The following is a 23,131-nucleotide window of genomic DNA, read 5'->3' on the forward strand; positions in this document are numbered from 1 at the left end:
CCGGTATTGTACGTTAAAATATCAATTTATTCAACATTCTGGCTTGTAAAGGTTGTGATAGGAAAGTTTCCTGTTTCAAACTATAATTTCTGCCCGACGTAGAATTCAATACAATTCAACCTCGGGTTTCCAGGCAACCAAAAAAAAGTTGACAAGCAACCCTTGGGCTAGTCGCATGGCAACCACCAAGCAACAGCGATAAGAATTTCCAACCAGGTTGCAGTGCAGCCAGTCGGAAACATACCTTTTTTTAAAAGATTTGGAATTAAACTACGCTTAATAAACCAACGCAATGAAACGCTTTGGATTAAAAGAACAGTGTGGATATAGAGTCGACACAGTGGACAGGCTTTGTTGCAAGAAGGAAGATGCAGATTTCAACATCTGTGGAAATTGCCAATCTTGCATCTTCACTTCCAAGCTCCGCGATTCGACCCAGTGGATGTCGCGCGCAGGGGACTCGTCCAAAAGGAGATTCCTTACTGGCATTCTCGTGCGGTGCCAAAGTGTCGAGATTCTCGAAACCATCCAAAGAGTACTGCAAGTGACATTTGGGAAAGATTTCACCTATACCAGGTCACGACAGAAGTCAAGTGTTTCAGAAGATATGACCACTTGGAGCCAGGACCGAGCGCTTGACACCAAACTTCTTGGGATGGAGATGGTTGACACTTGGGACTGGTTCAGTCGCAGCCACCACTGGACAAAATCCAACTATCTTTTAGGAATTCTTTCCCTCTGCGATACAGGGCTTCTTCACATGCTTGGAAACTTGACAAGTGTGCTTATAGTTAGAGCAAAACGGGCCTTCCTCCAACTTAACGGTACAGGTACCTAAAGTAAAGATTCACCCATGTTGAATGCGTTTGTGCATCTCTGACCGATGTTCTATCAATTCCCTGGGTAATTTCATGTTTATGTGGGCTATTGTCGTTCAAGTATGCAGAAATTCGGCCGGTATGACGTAGCAATGCGATAAAACCACTCACTACACTGGAAGTTAATAGGAATACGACTTTTAGATCGCAAAAACTTATTTCATACATGTCAGATTTCAATAATGGCCGATGTCATAATGCGAGGTTGGCTTCTCTCGAATGAGCCATTTTTGCGATATTGCTACCTCGAGAAATGTGTAATTTAACAGAGGGTCTAACGTTTCTCCAGTTTGTCTGCCTCTTCAGTCCAGGGTGCATTTCATGGTGCCATTGCGAATATCATACTCCTCTCTGACGCACAGATCTGCAGGTTGAACATGGGGATATTGTAGACTCCTAAATTGATAGCTGTAAAATCGCACTACACTAACTAGCAACTTCACATGCCGATATTAACTTTGGTATTATTGTGTATGTAGCTACGCTTGCTAGTAGGTACTATGCAGGTAGCCAGTCCATAGAGAGAATTGCATTGTGGGTGTTGTAGTAAACTTGAGCTGCAACAAATTTCCACAACGATAGTCACATGTTGCTACCAACCTTGTCACATATTAGTGTTATGCAACACTGTAAATTATAGGAATGAGTGGTTTTGGATGGATTTTTTCTTTATACTACTAACCCCTGGAATATAATATAATAACTTTTATTTCTTGTCTTACTATCTTTCTTTTTATGATATATATATATTGTTTTTAAACTCAGCATCGTTGGGAAGGGCCGTAAGCAAGCGTTTCATGGTAAAGTCTATACCGTTGTATTCGGCGCATGTGACAAATAACATTTGATTTGAATTAGTTTTATAACAACTTACTGATGTCCTCCACTAAGTAAATTTTCATTTGAGCACCTTTGTTGCCTATATAATGACCACACGTGAAATGATATTCCATGCAAAAGTGTGAAAGTTATCTTTATGAATTGTAGGCTAATTTGAAAAACTGGATGTATTTTTAACCCATAATAATCTAACTTCTCTTTTCAGTGTTGGAGGATGAGGATCATGAGGATGACACCTCCTCTATCTCAGAATCCACCTACTCTTTCAACTCTCAGGAGGGTCATCCAGACCTGGACCTCCTCATCTGTGCCAGCTCTTTCTATGACCCTGTCAACATGCACCATGAAACTGACATCGACACCATCGATGGAGGCCAGGAGACATGCCATGATCCAGAGCTCTGTGAGTGTTGCTGTTAGAAATGTTTTTGTGTTTTGTTGCCATCAGGAATGAATGTCAGTAACTTATCTATGGACAACCTGTAAGGGCAGTGGGGCAGGGTTGGTTTTTAGTTGGGTGGGCTGGTTGAAATGTACACACTTTTTTATATATACAGTGCATTCGGAAAGTATTCAGACCCCTTCCCTTTTTTCACATTTTGTTAAATTACAGCCTGATTTTAAAATGTATTACATTATTTTTATCCCTCATTAATCTACACACAATACCCTATAATGACAAAGGGAATCAAAGGTTTTTAGAAAGTTTTGCAAATGTATTAAAAATAAAAAACAGAAATACCTTATTCAGACCCTTTTCCTATGAGACTCGAAATTGAGCTCAGGTGCATCCTGTTTCCATTGATCATCCTTGAGATGTTTCCACAACTTGATTGGAGTCCACCTGTGGTAAATTCAATTGATTGAATTGATTGAATTTACCCAGTGACACCAAGGGGAAATGTTGTGATGTTAGTGAATCACATGCAGTCATGTGATTCACTAAAATGAAATGATGACAAATACATTAGTTCGTAGGTCACTCCCATAGAATTCACTCCCACTAAGGCCTACTTTGAATCATTGATATCCCAGACTTACTGTATATGCTCAGTGTGCAATAGCCTGGGGATGAGGTTAGGAGCCCTGTAATAGTAATTAACACTTAGGGTAGGTGTAGAACGTATAAGGGTTAATAAGCAGACAGACAGAGAACAAGAAGAAGCACAGAGTGACAGCAGAAAAGATGCTGAGACTGGGAGGCAAACAAAATGGTGAGCTGGCGGTGTGCGCAGTGATGGGGGCTGGTGTGGATAAAATGCCAGGGCCAAATTCTTGTCCCAGTCTGCTCCTGCAGTGGGGGTACCTGTGTTACTGAATGGGTATGATAAAAATGTCATGTTTGATTAATAGGACAAATATAAGCACCCAATACATTATTATTATTTTAATCAAAGTAGACTACAATGATCATTGACATTTTGGTTGGTCAAATGTTTGTGCACTCTTCAAAGTTCCCCATTTCCAGTCCAATATGAATTTATACCTCACTGTGTTTCTTTATTTTCAGCCAAGAGCTGCCAACTCCATGTAGCTCCATTGGCGGTGGTGGGTGCCAGCCCTACCTCTGAAGGCCTGCAGGGCTTTGGCAGTGTGTGTATGGGGGTGCTGAAGGAGGATAGTGACACAGACTCCACCTGTTCAGACGACCCTGCTCTGATGGTGGTCCCTCGGTCCTCCACCTCTCTGGCTGGGGTCTGCCGATACAGAAACTTCATCCGGGGTCTCCCTGTTCATCTTGCCAAGAGGATTTTAGGTGAGCCACCATGCACCCCCCCACCCTCTACCCCTCCAAAACATGTCTAAGCTATCATTCAAAGGACTCTGTGGTGTTACATGAGAATATCTATCCTCAGAGGTGTAGTGGAGGGTAAATGCAACTAAACATGAATTGAAAAAAAATGCATTGAAAGTATAGGGAGCATAACTTTTTTCACCGTGTCCGGTGATCAGTTAACCCACCTGTTTATTTTACTACTACATCACTGCATATCCCCCTCTCCAGTATTCTACATGAAGAATACTGGTCTCAGCAGCTATTATCGAATCAAATCAAATTGTATTTGTCACATGTGACTGTGCATATATAATAAACAGGTAGTAGCAGTATTGTAAAAACAAAGGGGAGTGGGTTCAAATAGTCCGAGTGGCCATTTTATTAATTGCACAGCAGTCTTATGGCTTGGGGGTAGAAGCTGTCAAGGAGCCGTTTGGACCTAGACTTTGCGCTCTGGTACCGCTTGCCGTGCGGGAGTGGAGAGAACAGTCTATGACTTGGGTGACTGGAGTCTTTGGCAATTTTCTTCTGACACGCCTAGTATATAGGTCCTGGATGGCAGGAAGCTTGGCCCCAGTGATGTACTGGGTTATACGCATTACCCTCTGTAGTACCTTACCGTCGGATGCCAAGCAGTTACCATACCAGGCGGGAATGTAACCGCTCAGGATGCTCTCGATGGTGCAGCTGTAGAACTTTTTGAGGATCTGGAGATCCATGCCAAATCTTTTCAGTCTCCTGAAGGGGAAAAGGCATTGTCGTGCCCTCTTCACGACTGTCTTGGTGTGTTTGGACCATGATAGTTTGTTGGTGATGTGGACACCAAGGAACTTGAAACTCTCAACCCGCTCCACTACAGCCCCATCAATGTGAATGGGTATGTGTTCAGCCCTCCTTTTCCTGTGTAGCACAATCAGCTCCTTTGTCTTGCTCACATTGAGGGCAAGGTTGTTGTCCTGGCACCGCACTGCCAGGTCTCTGACCTCCTCCCTATAGGCTGTCTCATCGTTGCTGGTGATCAGGCCTACCACCGTTGTGTCGTCAGAAAACTTAATGATGGTGTTTAGTTATGAACTTTGTGGGCACTATGGTGTTGAACGCTGAGTTGTAGTCAATGAACAGCATTCTCACATAGGTGTTACTTTTGTCCAGGTGGGAAAGGGCAGTGTGGAGTGCGATTGAGATTGCGTCATCTGTTGGGGCGGGATGCGTATTGGCGTGGGTCTAGGGTTTCTGGGATGATGGTGTTGATGTGAGCCATGACCAGCCTTTCAAAGCACTTCATGGCTACCAAGATGAGTGCTACGAGGCGTTAGTCATTTAGGCTGGTTACCTTAGCTTTCTTGGGCAAAGATAATATGGTGGTCTGCTTGAAACATGTAGGTATTACAGACTCGGTCGGGGAGAGGTTGAAAATGTCAGTGAAGACACTTGCCAGTTGGTCAGCACATGCTCTGAGTACTTGACCTAGTAATCCGTCTTGCCCCGCGGCCTTGTGAATGTTGACCTGTTTAAAGGACTTGCTCACATTGGCTACGGAAAGCATGATCACACAGTCGTCCGGAACAGCTTCATGCATGCTTCAGTGTTGCTTGCCTCGAAGCGAGCATAAAAGGCATTTAGCTCATCCGGTAGGTTTGTGTCACTGGACAGCTCGTGGCTGTGTTTCCCTTTGTAGTCCGTAATAGTTTGTAAGCCTTGCCTAGTTAAATAAAGGTTAAATAAATAATATAATAAAACAACATCCAACAAGTGTCAGAGCCGGTGTTGTAGGTTTCAATCTCAATATTGACGCTTTGCCTGTTTGATGGTTTGTCTGAGGGCATAGCGGGATTTCTAATAAGCGTCCGGATTAGTGTCCTGCTCCTTGAAAGTGGTAGCTCTAGCCTTTAGCTCGATGTGGATGTTGCCTGTAATCCATGGCTTCTGGTTGGAATATGTATGTACAGTCACTGTGGGGGGGACGTCGTCGATGCACTTATTGATGAAGCCGGTGACTGAGGTGGTATACTCCTCAATGCCATTGGATGAATAACCGGAACATTTTCCAGTCTGTGCTTGCAAAACAGTCCTGTAGTGTAGCATCCGCGTCATCGTACCACTTCCGTATTGAGCGAGTCATATGTAATTCCTATTTTAGTTTTTGCTTGTAAGCAGGAATCAGGAAGATAGAATTATGGTCAGACTTGCCAAATGGAGGGCGAGGGAGAGCTTTTTTCTGTGTATGGAGTAAAGGTGGTCTAGTTTTTTTCCTCTGGTTGCACATGTGACATGAGGTAAAACAGATAAGTTTGCCTGCATTAAAGTCCCCGGCCACTAGGTGCGCCACTTCTGGATGAGCATTTTCTTGTTTGTTTATGGCCTTATACAGCTCGTAGAGTGCATTCTTAGTGCCAGCGTCGGTTTGTGGTGGTAAATAGACGGCTCCGAAAAATTTAGATGAAAACTCTCTTGGTAGATAGTGTGGTCTACAGCTTATCATGAGGTACTCTACCTCAGGTGAGCAATACCTTGAGACTACCTTAATATTACTCCATACCTTCCCTAGCTGCTAGTTTATATGGTCGATCATATTGCAGATTCAGTGTGTGCAGATGTGAACCTGTGCTTGTGCACTTCGCTGACCCCTTATGCCACCTGATATGCACAGTGTTTGTCTGGCTCTGTTCAGGGACAGCGGTATACTCTGCACTGTCTTCTTTTGTCTAGATTGAAGTACCTGTTGACATTTCCTTGAATCAGCCCCATAGAGAAACATATCAGGGCTAAATAGCTATGCCATGGTGATGACTTTGTTTTGCAAGTGTAACGCTCGTCGATATGTGGAAGAGAGGAGGACCAAGGCGCAGCGTGGTGAATGTTCATGATGTTGAATTTTAATGATTTATCCAACTAAACAGAACACTGACAAAATATAAAAACGACGTGAACAGACCTGAACTTGAGAACATAAAACATGAACGCACGAACAGGAACAAACCAAACCAAACCAAACAGTACCGTGTGGCGAACAAACACAGACACGGCAACAATCACCCACAAACAGTGAGAACAGCCTACCTTAATATGGTTCTCAATCAGAGGAAACGTAAAACACCTGCCCCTGATTGAGAACCATATCAGGCTAGTTGACAATGAACCCAACATAGAAACACATAACATAGAATGCCCACCCAGCTCACGTCCTGACCAACTAAATAATACTGAACAAAGGAAATAAGGTCAGGAACGTGACAGCAAGGCTACCCTTTTAAAGCTCTATGCCTCTCCTGCTTCATACCTTGAGCTGTTCTCTACCTTGAGCTGTTCTCTACCTTGAGATGTTCTCCCTGGATATTGATGAGACGGAAGAACAACAAACCTTTGCTTAGCAATCGGTACAACAATTCTTTTGGAGGTGTTGTTAAAATGTTGTTATGAAGCCTTCATTTACATTTGAAAGATATCTGTGTTTGCATAATGATGGTCCAATTCTTATATAAAAAAATGAATAATTTAAAATACCATAATAGTTTTCTATTTTTTAAACAAAAGACATTTACCTTTTCAACAACTGTTCAATATTTGAACCACTATCTCTGAATAATTTTCTCATTCCATGCTTTTAAACACAAAACGCCTTGTGACATCACCTAGGTTTCCTTGGTGCAGACGGAATAGTATTTCAATCCGAATTCTCTCATTCTGTTATGAATTATCACAAGTAGTCGTCCTTCAATGGACCACATATCGATTAGATCTACAGTATGGACTGCTGTAACCTTTGAGGGATGGCTGCCTGTCACCATACCCTCAAATATTTAAGTGCAGAAGCTGTTTGTTTCAGGTCTTCTAGACAAGACCTCTCTGAACAGCTGCAGGGATGTCTCCCAACACTGGCGATACCTGACGGAAGACACTCAGGAGGACCTTAATGCCAAGAAGATGGTGGAGAAACAAGCTATGTTGATGCAGGTACTGTATGGTAACTATTAAAATACCACACTCTAAATCCACCAATGACACAGATTTTTTTCAGGACAATAAAGATATTGATTATTGAAGAAAAATAAGTAGCAGGAGCTGCTCTTGAAGGGGAATAGTACTAAAAAAGCGAATGGAAAAGAATAACTACAAATAAGTGCTAAGTGAGTCTTGCTCTTAAGTAAGGCAGAACTGATCGGTTTCCGCTAGATGGGACAGCTGCAAAGTGTGTTTTTTGGGTGCTTTTTGGTCTGCATTTAAGGTAAGGTTTAGTAAGGTTAGCAGTGTGATTAAGGTTATGATTAGGTTTCCAATCAGATTTTAGGACTTTATGGCTGTGCTAACTTGTGACCACTATGCAGTCATCTCAATAAATCCCAAATGGCACTATTCCCTACATAGTGCCAAATTTTGTAACCACCTGATTTAGATTTAATGTGTGCATCGTTATAATCCCCAGAGTATCTTGAGCCACTTTTAAAATCAATCAAACACTCAATATCTTTGCCAAGTGGCATAAAAAAATCAAAGTCAAGGCACTTGTGTGGGTTTGCAAGTTAAAAAGCTTTTCATGGGTGGGCTAGTTATTAAATGGGTGGGCCATTATTAAAATACACCAACATGTTTCAGCTAACGGCTTCACCTTGATGAAACGCGTTGGTGTATTTCAATAATGATCTAGCCCACACATTAAAGAGTGACTGAACATGCCAATTGGCACTTGTGTTTTTCTGTTTCTCATTAGGAAACCAAGATTTCAGTCTTGGAGGTGTGTTTTCTGACCAATTCTGCATTTGGTTAATGTTTGTCCCCGTCACACACTGTAGATGCCATGCATAAGCCTATTTCATAAAAAATCGAAGATAACTGAATAAATATTAAATTCATTTTGACATTTTTGGCAAGGATGTTTAAGTTGTGTAATATTACATCTAAGGTATTTAGTGCAGTGTATATATATGTATTTTTTTAAATGCGCAACGTGTTGTTTTGTGCTGGGCAGGTCTGCCTCACTGTCTATGATATTGGATAGAGAGCAATCACTGTAGCTGTTCACCCCATTTTAGTAGGTAAATGGACATCATCAAATCAAAACCCAACCTACATTTATCCGTTGTGACACACGGATGTTCCAAACTCGTTTTAGACCAGACTGACTTTATGACCAAGATTATCCTATTCACACTTTGTAGTACATTTTGACACTAGAATAACTGTTTCTGACTCATATCGATGCCACATAGGCCAATTTCAAAGGGATTCATTGCTCTTTAAAGGCCTTTTAGCTTGCAAACCCACACAAGTGCTTGGATTTAGATTTTTTATGCCACTTAGCAAATATATTGATTAATTGATTTTAAAAGTAGCTCAAGATAATCTAGAGATCACACAGATGACAGGTTGTCCATTATCATCATGGCATGCTAAGTACATGTTAATATAAACCTGTGTGACTTTTTCCCCCCTCTCAGAGCAACACTACAGGTGTCAGCTCTACATATGCCAAAGTCCGCAAGGTCCTAGTGCCCATCAGGGAGGATGAGAAGCACATGCACCACGGAGAAATCTTTTCCAAAATCAGACAGGTAAACACATCACTATCTACCTTATTATCATATCAATCAACGTCACCACTTATCCCAAATGACAAAACTGCTCTAGGGGATGCTGCTTTCATCGTATGTGTGTGTGTGTGTCTTTTGGGGCTTGCGAAAAGCAGATGACGATTCTATTCTATATTCTGATGACTAGGATATGATCCTCTGACGTTTGTACTGGCTATCTGTGGTTGTCTGTCCTACAGGAGAGGGGCTTTGAGGCCATCTATGCTGGCGTTACAACCCGAGCCATACAGATGGAAGAGCGCAATGTCTACTGTGGAGTGTACAACGTTCTGGTGCTGCTGGACAGGTCGGTAACGGTAACCACAGTGTCTTTGTAACATTATAGCACCTGCTGCATGCAAATAATACAGTAACAAGGCCTATATTTCAAAGTCTGGGAGTGCGTCTGAAATGACACCCTATTCCCTATATAGTGAACTACTTTTGACCAGAGGCGTATGAAAAAGTAGTGCATTGGGGCCATTTGAGACGTAACTGATGTATCTTTGTTGTGGTCAACAGGGAAGACCCCTCCAGGGTGGTGCACTACAGTGGAGGTCAGCTGGTGGCCGTGGGGTCCAAGGACCGCGTGGTGCGTCTGCTGGACGTGCTGACACTGAAAGAGGTGTCCCCGGTGATCCAGGGCCATGCCGGCTCCATCAGGGCCCTGCTGCTCTGTGAGGAGAGAGGACTGGTCATTAGCGCCAGCTACGACCTCAGCATCAGGTAGGAGGATGGTAAAGAAATAGAAATAGAATTACTAGAATGGGCATCTCTAGTCAATGAGACCATCATGGGTAGTTTGGACCCGTATTACTCAATTCTATGGGTTTTTGAATTTGGTTTGAAAACACAGCAATGACTGTGATGAAGAATGACTGTGTTTTTAATGCTAAACTTGTGATTTACTGTAAATTGTAGTTGACCTTGCTAATTTAGGTGATGATACTTATTGAGTCTTTATGAATGACTGGTTTGATATATACTGTACATTCACTATAGGTGTTGGAATCTGAAAACAGGCGTATGCCTTATGCTCTTCCGTGGCCACTTGGGTACCATCAACTGCCTGGACCTGCATGGGAATTGTCTAGTCTCAGGGGCCAATGATTGCAAAGTCAAAGGTAAGTAAGTGTCAGACGTAAACCTCACCGGCCACGTTGCGTGTGAGCGTTTACACATACATGTTATTTAACAATTTCACCCACACCATTCAATATGCGTGAACGAGCATCTGCATAGCCAGGCACTAAAATAGAAGTTGGTTCTATGTGAGGCGCTCCACATGCTGCAAGTTCCCTCCTTATTGGATATCAGGAAGATACAAACCCACGTGGATGCTTGAAAGACAAACGAGGAATGATAACTAAAGATAACTAACTAAAAACTAGCTAGGTTTCCCTTTTTATCTGTGGATTAATCGTTGGAGTAGAAAAACACACGATTTTGTATGACTCCGTGTCAAAATTCTACAAAGAACCAGATAAAAAGAAGACTATATGTATGTCAGGTAAAATAACAACCCAATGTTCATGTCCCATGACAAACTACAAGCAACAGCTAGCTAGCTAAATGTCTATGAATATTTGATGTGTGTTTCGACCCCTAATTAATATAGTTGGTGGCTGGTGTAGTCAGCATGTCAGGCAGTTTGCTTGAAAATGTATCAACCTTGTTTTGTGTGTTAGTAACTGTGTGCTTTCACCTCCACGGCAGTGTGGAACCTGCAGACAGGGCATTGCTATGAGAAGCTGAAGTTTAGGCACCACAACCCCATCCTGTGTGTGAAGATAGACAAGGCTCTAGTGATGAGCAGCTGTGACAAAGGGCTGGTCAAAATGTGGGGTATGGAGACCGCCTCACTCCTCAAGGTAAGATGGTCTGTACTCTGTCAGGTCTATGTCTTCATTGACCTTTTTACACAAAAGGCATCCATATCTATATTTTCAGGAGTCTTATCTAGTGGTCAGAAGAAAAGATGTACAGTAAACTCAAACAAGGGCACATGGAATTGGGTCTCCCATTTCAATAGGTTTTGATTTAAATGTTTTTTGAGTGAAATTGACACTGTCCTCACCAAAGTCCCTGTCTTGTCTTCCAGGTAATCGATGCCCACCAGAGCTCTGTAAAGTGTCTGTTCTTCGACCAGTGGCACATCCTGTCAGGTGGTTCTGATGGACAGGTCATGGCCTGGAGCACCAATTGTGACATAAAGAAGAACCTGATGACCTATCGCCATCCAAAGTGAGCATAAAAAAATGTCATACAAAAAAGAACAAGTACTTTTGTTTTTGGTACTGTTTTTGACTGGTTTATCTTGAGGTTCGTTAAATGCTGTGAGTGTGTGTGTGTATGTTTGTCATCCTGTAGGGAGGTCCTGGCGCTGATCTACCTCTTCCTGCGTGTCATTACCGGCTGTGGGGACGGGAAGATCCGCATCTTCAACTTCCTGACAGGGGACTGCCTGAGAGTCATCAAGGCTGGGGGTCAACACAGCCCTATCCAGTCCCTGCACACACACAACAACAAGTAAGTACTGTACTGTCCCTGCACCCACACAACAACAAGTTAGTGATCATTAATTTCACTTAAATCAACAAGTGAGTAATCATTCATTTAATTTTTACTTTGACAACCATGATTTTACCCAGAAGCGTATGTCTTTAAGACATCTCCCTCTCTTCTCTGCCCCTCCTGGTTCCATTTAAATCAGTCAACTTCGGTACAACATACTATGGGGAGTCACACTCTTGAGACTTCGGTTGAAGGATGTAAAATCACGCCTGACGGATTGCTTGGCCTGGCTATACCAATTAATAAGATGGCAAAAAATGCAACCTAGACGACGAAGGCTAAGCCGGGTTAGTGTTCACGACCATGCCCAAATAAATAAATAGATACTCACGATTGTTGTCTTGTATGTCTCGGCTCGTTGGCATGCTCTGGCATGCACTTGCTCAAATCAGTTTGTGTGAAGGACTAGGGGATAGCTGGCACTGTTCCCCTACTAGTCCACGAGCAGGTACTCTTAACAATCGTGTAGCATTCTTAAGGGGGCTTGGTGTTTCTGATAGTGACTTCCTCTCCCGAGTGCCCGTACCTCGGCTGTCCGAGTTGTGGGATGCGGAGATGGATTTGCTCTTTGGTCAGAGCAAATGTTTTGTCTGCCTGGGTGTGTGTCGTTCGCTGCCCGCTCTCAACCTGACTCCAGTATGCTCTGTCACCAGTTATGGGAGGCTACTCGAAGAGAGAGGGTGGCCAGTTTCGGTGGGTACCCCTCCACCGCCTGTGTCTGCCTCGGTCAAGCACTGCTTGCCCTTTCTTCCCAGACTTGTCAATGAAGGGTCCGGTCCCACCTCGGTGATCCAGTCCTACATAGACTTTTGAGACCATGCTAGCTAAGGTTAGCTAACTCATCGAGGAGAGCTAGCTAATACTATACTATTCCTGCATCTGATGGAGTTGCTTGGGTAGCTCTGTTGTTTAGTATACGTAGCGTTAAGTCGTTTGGTTATTCAAAATGGATGGTGCTGCGGTCAAAGATGCTAGCTAGCCTAGCTTAGACTAAAGAACATCCTGGCTAACGTTGGTTACAATTTTTTTTCACTTCCAGTGAATGAAGCTTACTGGTGTTCCCCCAGCATTAGGCAACCCAATTCCTAATTTCAAGATGGAAGGAGTGGAGAAAGCGGGGCTTGCGTGCTCCTCCAATTAGGAAGCAGCCCCCAAATCACTGTCTCGGGTAACCCTGGAATGAGGGGCCTTAGCACAGGTCTGAGCAACCAGTGCGCCACTTTGCAAAAACATTACTGTGATGGCAGTGCCCCCACGTTTTGTTATGGTAAACGGGGTGCTACATCAGCCATTTCCAGAGCCCTCTGTGCCCATAAGGGTCCGGGCTTAATGCAGGCTATTCAGTCTCATGTATTGGAAGCTTGTCCATGTTTAATGCCCCATTGGTACCCCACATTCCATTCTGTTCATGGTGTTCAGGGGGCATATCAATCTTACCAGGATGGGAGAAATAAGTTAGGCAATTACCTTTCTGTCCACAAGGGGCACCCCTCCCCATAGGTGGCTCATAATATATAATATAATAATATACAGTGCAATCGGAAAGTATTCAGACCCCTTCCTTTTTTCCACATTTTGTTACGTTACAGCCTTATTCTAAAATGTATTTAATTATTTATTTTCCTCATCAATCTACACACAATAACCCATAAGGACAAGCAAAAACTGATTTGTAGAATATTTTTCAAATGTATGAACATTTAAAAACGGATACCTTATTTACATAAGGATTCAGACCCTTTGCTATGCGACTCAAAATTGAGCTCAGGTGCATTCTGTTTCCATTGATAATCCTTTAGATGTTTCTACAACTTGATTGGAGTCCACCTGTGGTAAATTGATTTGGAAAGGCACACACTTGTGTATATTAGGTCTCACAGTTGACAGTGCACGTCAGAGCAAAAACCAAGCCATGAGGTAGAAGGAATTGTACGTAGAGCTCCGAAACAGGATTGTGTCGAGGCACAGATCTGGGGAAGGGTACCAAAACATTTCTGCAGCATTGAAGGTCCCCAAGAACACAATGACCTCCATCATTCTTAATGGAAGAAGTTTGGAACCACCAAGACTCTTCCTAGAGCTGGCTGCACGGCCAAACTGAAAAATCAGGGGAGAAGGGCCTTGGTCAGGGAGGTGACCAAGAACTCGATGGTCACTCTGACAGAGCTCCAGAGTTCCTCTGTGGAGGAAGGACAATTATCTCTGCAGCACTCCACCAATCAGGCCTGTATGGTAGAGTTGCCAGACGGAAGCCAGTCCTCAGTAAACGGCACATGACAGCCCGCTTGGAGTTTGCCAAAAGGCAGCTAAAGGACTCTCAGACCATGAGAAACAAGATTCTCTGGTCTGATGAACCCAAGATTGAACTATTTCGCTGAATGCCAACCGTCACCTCTGGAGGAAACCTGGCACCATCCCTAAGGTGAAGGATGGTGGTGGCAGCATCATGCTGTGGGGATGTTTTTCAGCGGCAGGGACTGGGAGACTAGTCAGAATTGAGGAAAAGATAAACGGAACAAAGTACAGCGAGATCCTTGATGAAAACCTGCTCCAGAGCACTTAGGATTTCAGACTGGGGCGAAGGTTCACCTTCCAACAGGACAACGACCCTAAGCACACAGCCAAGACAACGCAGGAGTGGTTTCTGAATGTCCTTGAGTGGCCCAGCCAGAACCCAGACTTGAACCCAATCAAAAATCTCTGGAGACCTGAAAATAACTGTAGCGACGCTCCCCATCCAACCTGACAGAGTTTGAGAGGATCTGCAGAGAAGAATGGGAGAAACTCCCCAAATACAGGTGTGCCAAGCTTGTAGTGTCACACCCAAGAAGACTCAAGGCTGTAATCGCTGCCAAAGGTGCTTCAACAAAGTACTGAGTACAGTGTCGGAATACTTATGTAAATGTAATATTTCAGTTTATAAATTTTTTATAAATTTGCAAAAAATTCTAATGCCTGTTTTTGCTTTGTCATTATGGGGTATGGTGTGTAGACTGATGGATAAAACAACAATTTAATCAATTTCAGAGTAAGGCCTTAAAGTAATAAAATGTGGGAAAAGTAAAGGTCTCTGAATACTTTCCGAATGCACTGTATGTCATTTAGCAGACGCTTTTATCCAAAGCGACTTACCGTCATGCGTGCTCCCGGGTCACATATGGGTGGCCCCGGGAACATTGTTGATTTCTGCCTGTAGCTCATTAGTCCCTATGAGGTGTCTAGTGATGCAGGTTATGGGCCCTGTAGGCGATTGGTGGTTGGTAGCAGAGTCGAGGGAACAAGCAGGGTTGGACACGACCCCTTGTACCCAGGGTGGACCGGGCTTTAGGCAAACCTTGGCACATACACACAGTTTTTTCAACCCCAAGTTTCACAGTGTTCATGCATATCAAATGTTTTGTTTCTCGCACATGAGAGTTTGATGGAAAGTGTACCTTCTCCATGTTCAGACACACGGTTGTCAAGAGTGATGGAAATGGAAAAATAATCAATCTCTCCCAGTCCACAATGTGGTGTTCCGCCCCTTCAGATGGCACTTCACAGGAGGCTCACTGTCTGCTCCGACCAATGGCGTGCATGCGCAGTGTTGCCCTGGATCAAGCGAAAAGTGACGTCAGGGTACTGGCTACAATTTGTTGTGCGTCCCCCACGCTTCTGCAGTGGCATCACGTCAACTGTTACCGAGGCCTCAACGCCCGTTTTGAGGGAGGAGATATCCTCCCGTCTCTAGAAGCAGGCAATCTGAGCGGTTCCTATGTCGAAGATCCAGGTTGGCTGGTACAGCCAGTACTTCCTGGTTCGGAAAAGGAATGTGACTTTACCTCCCATTTTAGACCTACAGTACGTGCCCTCAAAAAGCACCTCAGAGTCTACAAACTCTGAATGCTCATGAGCTGCTGGCTATTTCAGTCAATTGGCTGGTGGAAGCGGAGTCGAGGGGGCAAGCAGTGTTATACACATCCATGCTACTTTCCTGTATTCAGTCTCTAGGCTTCATAAGAAACCTGAAAAAGAGCTGTCTGACCCCATCTCAGCACATTCCATTTCTGGGTCTCGAGCTAGACTAATTAGCTTATTGCACTTTTCTATCCCCACGGAGGGTGTCCAGATTCCAACTCTGCTTAGCCATATTTCATCTGAGGCACACAGTGCATTTTTGCCAGTGCCTATGCCTACTGGGGATGATGGCTTATGTGATGGAAGTTGTTCCCGTGGGGCTGTTGTTGATGGGGACCTTCCAGCGCTGTGGGCTAGCCACTCACCTGGATGCATCTTGCAGCCTAATCCGGTTGCTTCAGGTGTCCCTGTCATGCCCATGGGCCATGGCCCAGTGCTGGGACCCTCTGCTATTGTCAGGGGTCTCCCATGGGCTGAGTGTGGGGTAAGCTGTACGAAGGCAACTCTATTCGGGGGGTATGGACCCTGGTGCTAAGTGCACTGCATATCAATTACCTGGAAGTCCTAACAGTCTATCTGGCGCTTCTCCCTGCTTTTGTCGGGCCAGCTTGTGCTGGTCAGAGCCGACAATATGTTGGTACAATATGTCAGTGCATCAACGATCCCGAAGAGACTCTGTCTCTCTCCCTCCTAACTTTGGATCGCTCCCTATTGCTGGGGAGCAGTGCACACATACTCTCCCTTTGGGGATGCATGTCCTCGATTGCCTCTAGCTTGGGTCCAGATCTTTTACCCAGATATCACCCTCTCTCAGGAATGGAGGCTACACCCCTGGGTGGTTTTCGGCAGTGCCAACGTAGATATTTACAAAACGCGCATTGTCGTCAGTTTTTCTCGATGAGGAAGCCGAGCGTTGGGGAGGGTGTTCCTGGAGGGCTTGTAGTTTAATTTTGTGCTACTCGTAGTCCAAGCAACCATGGTTTGCGCAGATCGGCCGCCTATTGGGCAGGGTCCCGTGGCAACTCTCGCTGTGCAGGGATCAACTATTCCAGGTGCACAGGCAGGTTTGGCACCCTCGGACAGAAATATGGGGTCTGTGGACTTGGCCCCTCAGATGTCCAATCTCGCGGCTAGAGGTTTACCTCCGAACATGCTACTATTCGTCCGCAAGGGCTCCTTTTTTCCACGGGAGGGCTGTATGTGTGCTTGGTAGTCAGACAGAAAGCCAGCGGGTGCAGTATGAAAAGATGCGGGAGGAAGAAATCTGTCCTGCACAGACCTCTACTTTGGTCCCAAAATAAAGGCATTGTTCCTTTTCAGAGCAGGGTCATTCATTCTCCACTTTGAAAGTGTACATGGCGTCTATTTGAGCGTGTCATGGTGAAATGAATGGCGCCACAGCAGGGCTTGTGTCCTGGAGGGTTCTTAAAGGATGGGCGCCATCTCAGGCCGGTTTCTCAACCTATTCCGCCGACTTGGGATTTGGGTTGGGATGCTCTGTGTGTGGCCTCCTTTTGAACCACTGGAGTCTGTGGATCTGAAGATCCTCTCCTGTAAAACCTTGCCCGAGGCTTTGGCCTCAGCTAAAGGTTCCTTCACGCGTTATTCGTACATCGTTTCTGTACTCAGTTCGCCCAAGACGACTCTAAGGTGACGTTGCGTCCAAATGAGGCCTTTGCCCTGAACCTCATGGCTATGTCCTATAGGTCCTTAGCTTTTGAGACATTTTCCTTTTTGCCTCCTCCTTTTGGTTCTGAAGAGCAACAGAGGTTACATGCTCTATGTGCTATGCTAGCGTTATGCACATACATTTTACGGACCAGGAATGTTCGGTTATGTGACCAGCTTTTTAGTCTGTTTTGCTAATCCAGTTCGTGGCAAGGCACTCTTTATCCAGCTGGATTGTGGAGGCTCCCCTGCAAATAGCAGCAAGGGTTACCTAGCGGTGTACGTGCGCACTCCACCAGGGCCCTGCCAGCGTTTTGGCTGTTGTTAAAAGGGTTGACTATATGAGATATTTGTGCTGCGGCGAGTTGGGCATCACCACAGACTTTTGTGAGGTTTTATCGCTTGGATGTCACTGCTCACAGTGTGCCACATCTTGTGGGGGCATGTCTGAGTGGTCTGCCATGGGCCGTTTCATTTAGTATCTGTTGGAGTCGTCATGGGGCGTGATTCTATTTCCCCACAGTGTGTTGTACCGAAGTTGACTGACTGAAAGGGAACGTTATGACTATAACTACTGTTCCCTGAAGGAGGGAAATGAGGTCCAAAATCTGTTTGGAAACACGCCACCCGTTCCTGGGCTCGGTGAAAAGCGGTGTTAAATTGAAGGAATGAATCCAAGTTTCACACTTATCACCTTTGGAAGGTGGGGCTTCCAGCGAGGCGCGGATTACATTGGCCTTGTCAGGCGTGATTTGAGATCCTTCAACCGAAGTCGCGGGAGTGCAACTCCCCATAGTATGTTGTACCTCTCATTTCCCTCCTTCAGGGAACAGTAGTTATAGTCATAACTTTGTTATTCTTCCTCTCTTTCTTTTCCACCCTCCGTCTCTCCCTCCCAGTATGGTGGTGAACACGAAGACCAGTGTTCTGATCTACCAGTTCACCAGGGTGCGCTGGGATTACTCCGTGCTGGCCGAGAGGGAGTTCTTTAACGAGTTCAGGGGTACTCTTAAAAGCATGCTCAATAAAGACAAGTACCCCTACTCCAACGTGCGGGCTGAGCGCATGACACAGGTGGGCTCGTCCAATCGTAAGATCTACGACCGTGAGGGCAAGAAGCCGGGGAGGCCCGAGCTGTCCCACCATGCACGCTCTCTGTCAGCCCCCAGCATGCGCCGAGCACAGGGTGAGTGTCTTTGGGTCTGGTAGCCGATTAGCCTACTGCTAGCCTTAAATTCAACCTGAATATCGCTCCATTATCGCTCGCTTTTATTAACCCCATGTCTTTCCAGACACCTTCCTCTACCCTCATGATTTATCTTCTGTCTCTCATCTATGTCCAGACAAAACCCTGAATATTGCTCTGAAATAGTGTGTTATTTCAGTTTGCAGACACCTCTGTATTCATTGATTGTTACATGCATGTATGGCATAACAACCATATAATAGTGGTCTACAGAACATAGAGCATGGGATAAAGCACAAACAGACTGAACCACCAGGCTAGGCTAATATCATCCTGCTGTGACTATACTTTATCAAGGTCTCTGACATAGAAATATAATTTCCATGAGGATGCAGTCAAATTGCCATGATCTGAGACCCTTTTTCCTCGTTCTACTAATTATATTTCTGTGGTCTCTCTGCTCTCCAAAGCTGCGCAGCAGGAGTCTATGAGGCCGGCCACGTGGAGTGAGCTTCAGGGCCACCGTAGGAGCCGGGCCTACATTGACCTGCAGCCAGAGTTCATCACCAAGCCCCCCTCGGCCATTTCTCCTGGAAGACCAGTCAGCGGACACAGCCAGGACTCCCAAAGCAGGGCCAGTCACACGCCCAGGAGCGAAACCACTGGCTCAGGTGAGATAGAATGGAATGCAATAGAAGTTGAACGTAATTGAGAGCGACAGAATCGAGACAGACTATAGTCCTTATGGCTGTATAACAAAGTGCATGTTTACTATTGTTCCTTGTAATCAACCGTATATGCACCCTCTCACAGCCAGGGAGCTGTCTGTGATGACTAAGTGGGTGCTGACGCGCAGCGAGAAAGCAGTGAAAGACCGAGTGAAGAAGAGGGGGCCCCATCGGCCCGTCACCCCTCAGCATGTCCTCCTCAAGGTCAACTCCACCCACCAGCCGCAGGGAAGCGACCAAGCCGGGGCCAACATGAAACTCAATGCCCAGGTACGAGATGCCTGGGGCTCCCCTCCACCTGTCCAGGGAGTGGATCCAGAGCCCCACGCCTCACCATTCCCACCTACAACCCCAAAACAGAGCCCCCAGAGTCAGTCACAGAAGGCCCCAGCAGGACCCAGCCACCAGGTCTTGCAACATGGCATGACCAAGACCTACGTCCCCCTTATGACCCGCACTCTGGATCTCAAACTGAGGCAATCCCTCGACAGCCGTGAAGTCTGTTCCAGCAGTCCCTCCCCAGCTGTGATGCGGCCTCACACCAGCCACGCAGCTTCCACCCAGCGCACGCCATGCCCCGAGCCAGAGAAGAAGAGGCCCCAGACCTCCTGTGGTATAGCGGGTCTGGCGGTGCGTAAGGTGGGGGCATTCACTACCACGGCCCAGTCAAATGTCCAGGCCCCGCAGCGCATGTTCATGAGGGTGAGCAGCAAGCGGCCAGGACGCCACGTGGACTTTGAGATGCCCAATAAGACCATTAGCCAGTACAACCCTCTAGACCCATTCAGGTATGATATGCATAGAATTACACATAGAACAAATACATTATAAGATCTCTATGATGGTATGCCTTTATGTTGCCAAACTAATTTTTAAGTATTTCTTGATTTCTTCCTATCCATCTATTAATTAATTTATTCATTAATTCACTCAGGGAGCGTGGGGCCTTCAGGCTCCACACAGACACCCAGTTGGAGGAGTACTTCAGGGTCCAGAACCACCAACTGAATCAGCAGGGGGAGGGATGCTATAGGACCAGGAATGACCAGGACAGACAGAGGAAGGGGGTCTGGAAGATGAAGGTCAAAGGTGTCCGTGCCTTAGACTTCCCCAAGCAGGACCAGGTGTATGCCCCTGAGCTGGGCCATGAGATCTACATCTGAAATTGTCTGAGACTCAGCTGGACAGGTGTTTGGCTGGCTAAACCCAATACACACATGGAGCTTTTTGAACTGTGTGACCATGCCAGGGCAAGAATAGAGCCCAGGGCTTTTGCATGTATGATTCTCCCCCCTGGTGGCTTGTCTCTTGGTTTGCTGATCCTGAACTTTCTATGCAAGAGTTATTTTTAAAGAGACTATGTGCCCCACTTGTGTATCATGTAAATATATAGATGCATTTCTCTACTCCCACCAATCCATATATTATTTTTGTAATCTGATGAGGAGATAGCAGATTATTTTCTTTATCTGGTCTAATGAATGATTTTTACCTCACCTGTTTTGTGTCAGAAATTTGTATTTTTTCAAAGTGAGCATATGTTGATATGTTCCAAACTCAACCTGAATATTGCCCCAGTGTCCAGTAGGGGTCAGTATAATACCATCTGTGTTGGTCAGTCAGCTCAGAGAGAGAGGTCATAGGGGTTTCCATCCCAATAATCTCTCCTTCCTCCAGAACTAGGCACTCAATCACTACTTCCCACTGAAGTCCACAAGCGATGGGAAAAGGTGAGAGGAGAGCACTTAGATGAGAGAAGGAATTATACAACAAGCAAAGTGATGATGCTGTTTGTATGTGGCTGCAATGAAAGTGAACTGTGCGGGTGATCAGGGGTGTACTCATATCGTTGATTCTGTTGAAAAAATGATGGCAACACTTTACTTGACACCCAGCGTCATAATACGTTATGACATGGTCATAACCATGTCATAATATGTCATAACAGCTGACATAATGTCATAACACGCAACCTACCACACAAGGCAAAACATAATATTACACCATAGCCTACTTGTCAACAGTGTGTATTTCTATGTAACCGTATGCAACAGTATTTTCAGAAATGTAACATATTAAATTATCATTGTAACTGCGCACATATTGATGTCATACATGCACTTACCACAATACTCTGTTGCTGATTACTGGGACGCACGCATGAGCAGATTTCAGGAGCAGACACCCTCTTTTTGACTGATGACTGACATAAGGGCATGTAAGTGATAGGCCTATCTGGCTTATATGATTATGATGGTGTTATAAAGTGCATTTTCTTAGTCCAAGTAAAATGACACAGGATGGTCATAATGCATGTTCAAAAAAACATAACTGTTAAGAATTCATTACAACAACAACAAAGGAATTAAGAAACAAACTTTCAAACGAAAGGAAACTTCTTGCCAGGGAAATAAATAATTTAATAAGTGTGGGTTTTGACACTAATGTAGGTGTCATAACCACCCATTAAATAACCCAATATATGTCAAACAGGTGTAAATATGGGTTATGACAGTGTTATGACCATATTATGACAGGTTATGTCAGCTGTTGTGACATATTATGATATGGTTATGACCATGTCAACGTGTTGTGACACTGGGTGTCAAGTGTTACCAACGTTTCTTAAACAGAAGCAAATGGAACGAAACGGGGTTAAACCTACCTGAATTTGTCCAATAGAAACTGTTTGGACTAATGGTTACACCCTAGATCAGTGTGCAAGGCTGGTATTGAATGTGTCACTGGCTGTTACCTTGATTACTCCAATTTGTCTCTCGACCTGTTATAAACTTTTATTCATAGGCTAGGTTATATCAACCTCATGATGGACATAGGGAACATTTGAGTATCATGTAGTAGCCTAAACCTATCAATGTTACATTGAATGGAATATAAATGACTCATCCAATTTTTTTATTTTACCTTTATTTAACCCAGGTAGGCCAGTTGAGAACCAGTTCTCATTTACAACTGCGACCTGGCCAAGATAAAGCAAAGCAGTGCGACAAAAAACAACACAGAGTTACACATAGGATAAACAAAAGTACAGTCAATAACACAATAGAAAAATATATATACAGTGTGTGCAAATGGAGTAAGGAGGTAAGGCAATAAATAGGCCATAGTAGCGAAGTAATTACAATTTATCAAATTAACACAAGTGATAGATGTGCAGATGATGATTTGCAAGTAGAAATACTGGTGTGCAAAAGAGAAAAAAGTAAATAAAAACAATATGGGGATGAGGTAGGTAGTTGGGTGGGCTATGTACAGCTGCAGCGATCGGTAAGCTGCTCAGATAGCTGATGCTTAAAGTTAGTGAGGGAGATATAAGTCTCCAACTTCAGCGATTTTTGCAATTTGTTCCAGTCATTGGCAGCAGAGAACTGGAAGGAAAGGCAGCCAAAGTGGGTGTCAGCTTTGGGGAAGACCAGTGAGATATATCCATGCTGGAGCATGTGCTACGGGTGGGTGTTGTTATGGTGACCAATGAGCTGAGATAAGGTGGAGCTTTACCTAGCAAAGACTTATAGATGACCTGGAGCCAGTGGGTTTGGCGACGAGTATGTAGCGAGGGCCAGCCGACGAGAGCATACAGGTCGCAGTGGTGGGTGGTATATGGAGCTTTGGTTACGAAACAGATAGCACTGTGATAGACTGCATCCAGTTTGCTGAGTAGTGTTGGAGGCTATTTTGTAAATGACATCGCCGAAGTCGAGGATCGGTAGGATAGTCAGTTTTACGAGGGTATGTTTGGCAGCATGAGTGAAGGAGGCTTTGTTGCGAAATAGGAAGCCGATTCTAGATTTAATTTTGGATTCGAGATGCTTAATATGAGTCTGGAAGGAGTTTACAGTCTAGCCAGACACCTAGGTATTTGTAGTTTGTAGTCAGAACCGTCCAGAGTAGTGATGTTAGTCGGGCGGGTGGGTAAGGGCAGCGATCGGTTGAAGAGCATGCATTTAGTTTTACTAGCGTTTAAGAGCAGTTGGAGGCCACGGAAGGAGTGTTGT

At 44.7% G+C, this 23,131-nt stretch overlaps 1 protein-coding gene across 1 annotated transcript; it reads left to right on the forward strand.

The window, feature by feature from the left end:
* Window positions 1-189: 189 nt before the first annotated feature.
* Window positions 190-21,165, forward strand: fbxw10 (F-box and WD repeat domain containing 10). Its single transcript, XM_055890132.1, has 15 exons — window positions 190-824; window positions 1,924-2,121; window positions 3,229-3,474; window positions 7,322-7,449; window positions 8,931-9,044; window positions 9,263-9,369; window positions 9,585-9,788; window positions 10,065-10,186; window positions 10,779-10,933; window positions 11,164-11,306; window positions 11,433-11,591; window positions 18,101-18,387; window positions 18,858-19,058; window positions 19,201-19,903; window positions 20,050-21,165. The coding sequence occupies exons 1-15, from the start codon at window positions 293-295 to the stop codon at window positions 20,276-20,278; spliced, it is 3,528 nt and encodes a 1,175-aa protein (XP_055746107.1). The 5' UTR covers window positions 190-292; the 3' UTR covers window positions 20,279-21,165.
* Window positions 21,166-23,131: the final 1,966 nt, after the last annotated feature.

Source organism: Salvelinus fontinalis, chromosome 30, assembly GCF_029448725.1.
Source record: "Salvelinus fontinalis isolate EN_2023a chromosome 30, ASM2944872v1, whole genome shotgun sequence".
NCBI classification, from domain to species: domain Eukaryota; kingdom Metazoa; phylum Chordata; class Actinopteri; order Salmoniformes; family Salmonidae; genus Salvelinus; species Salvelinus fontinalis.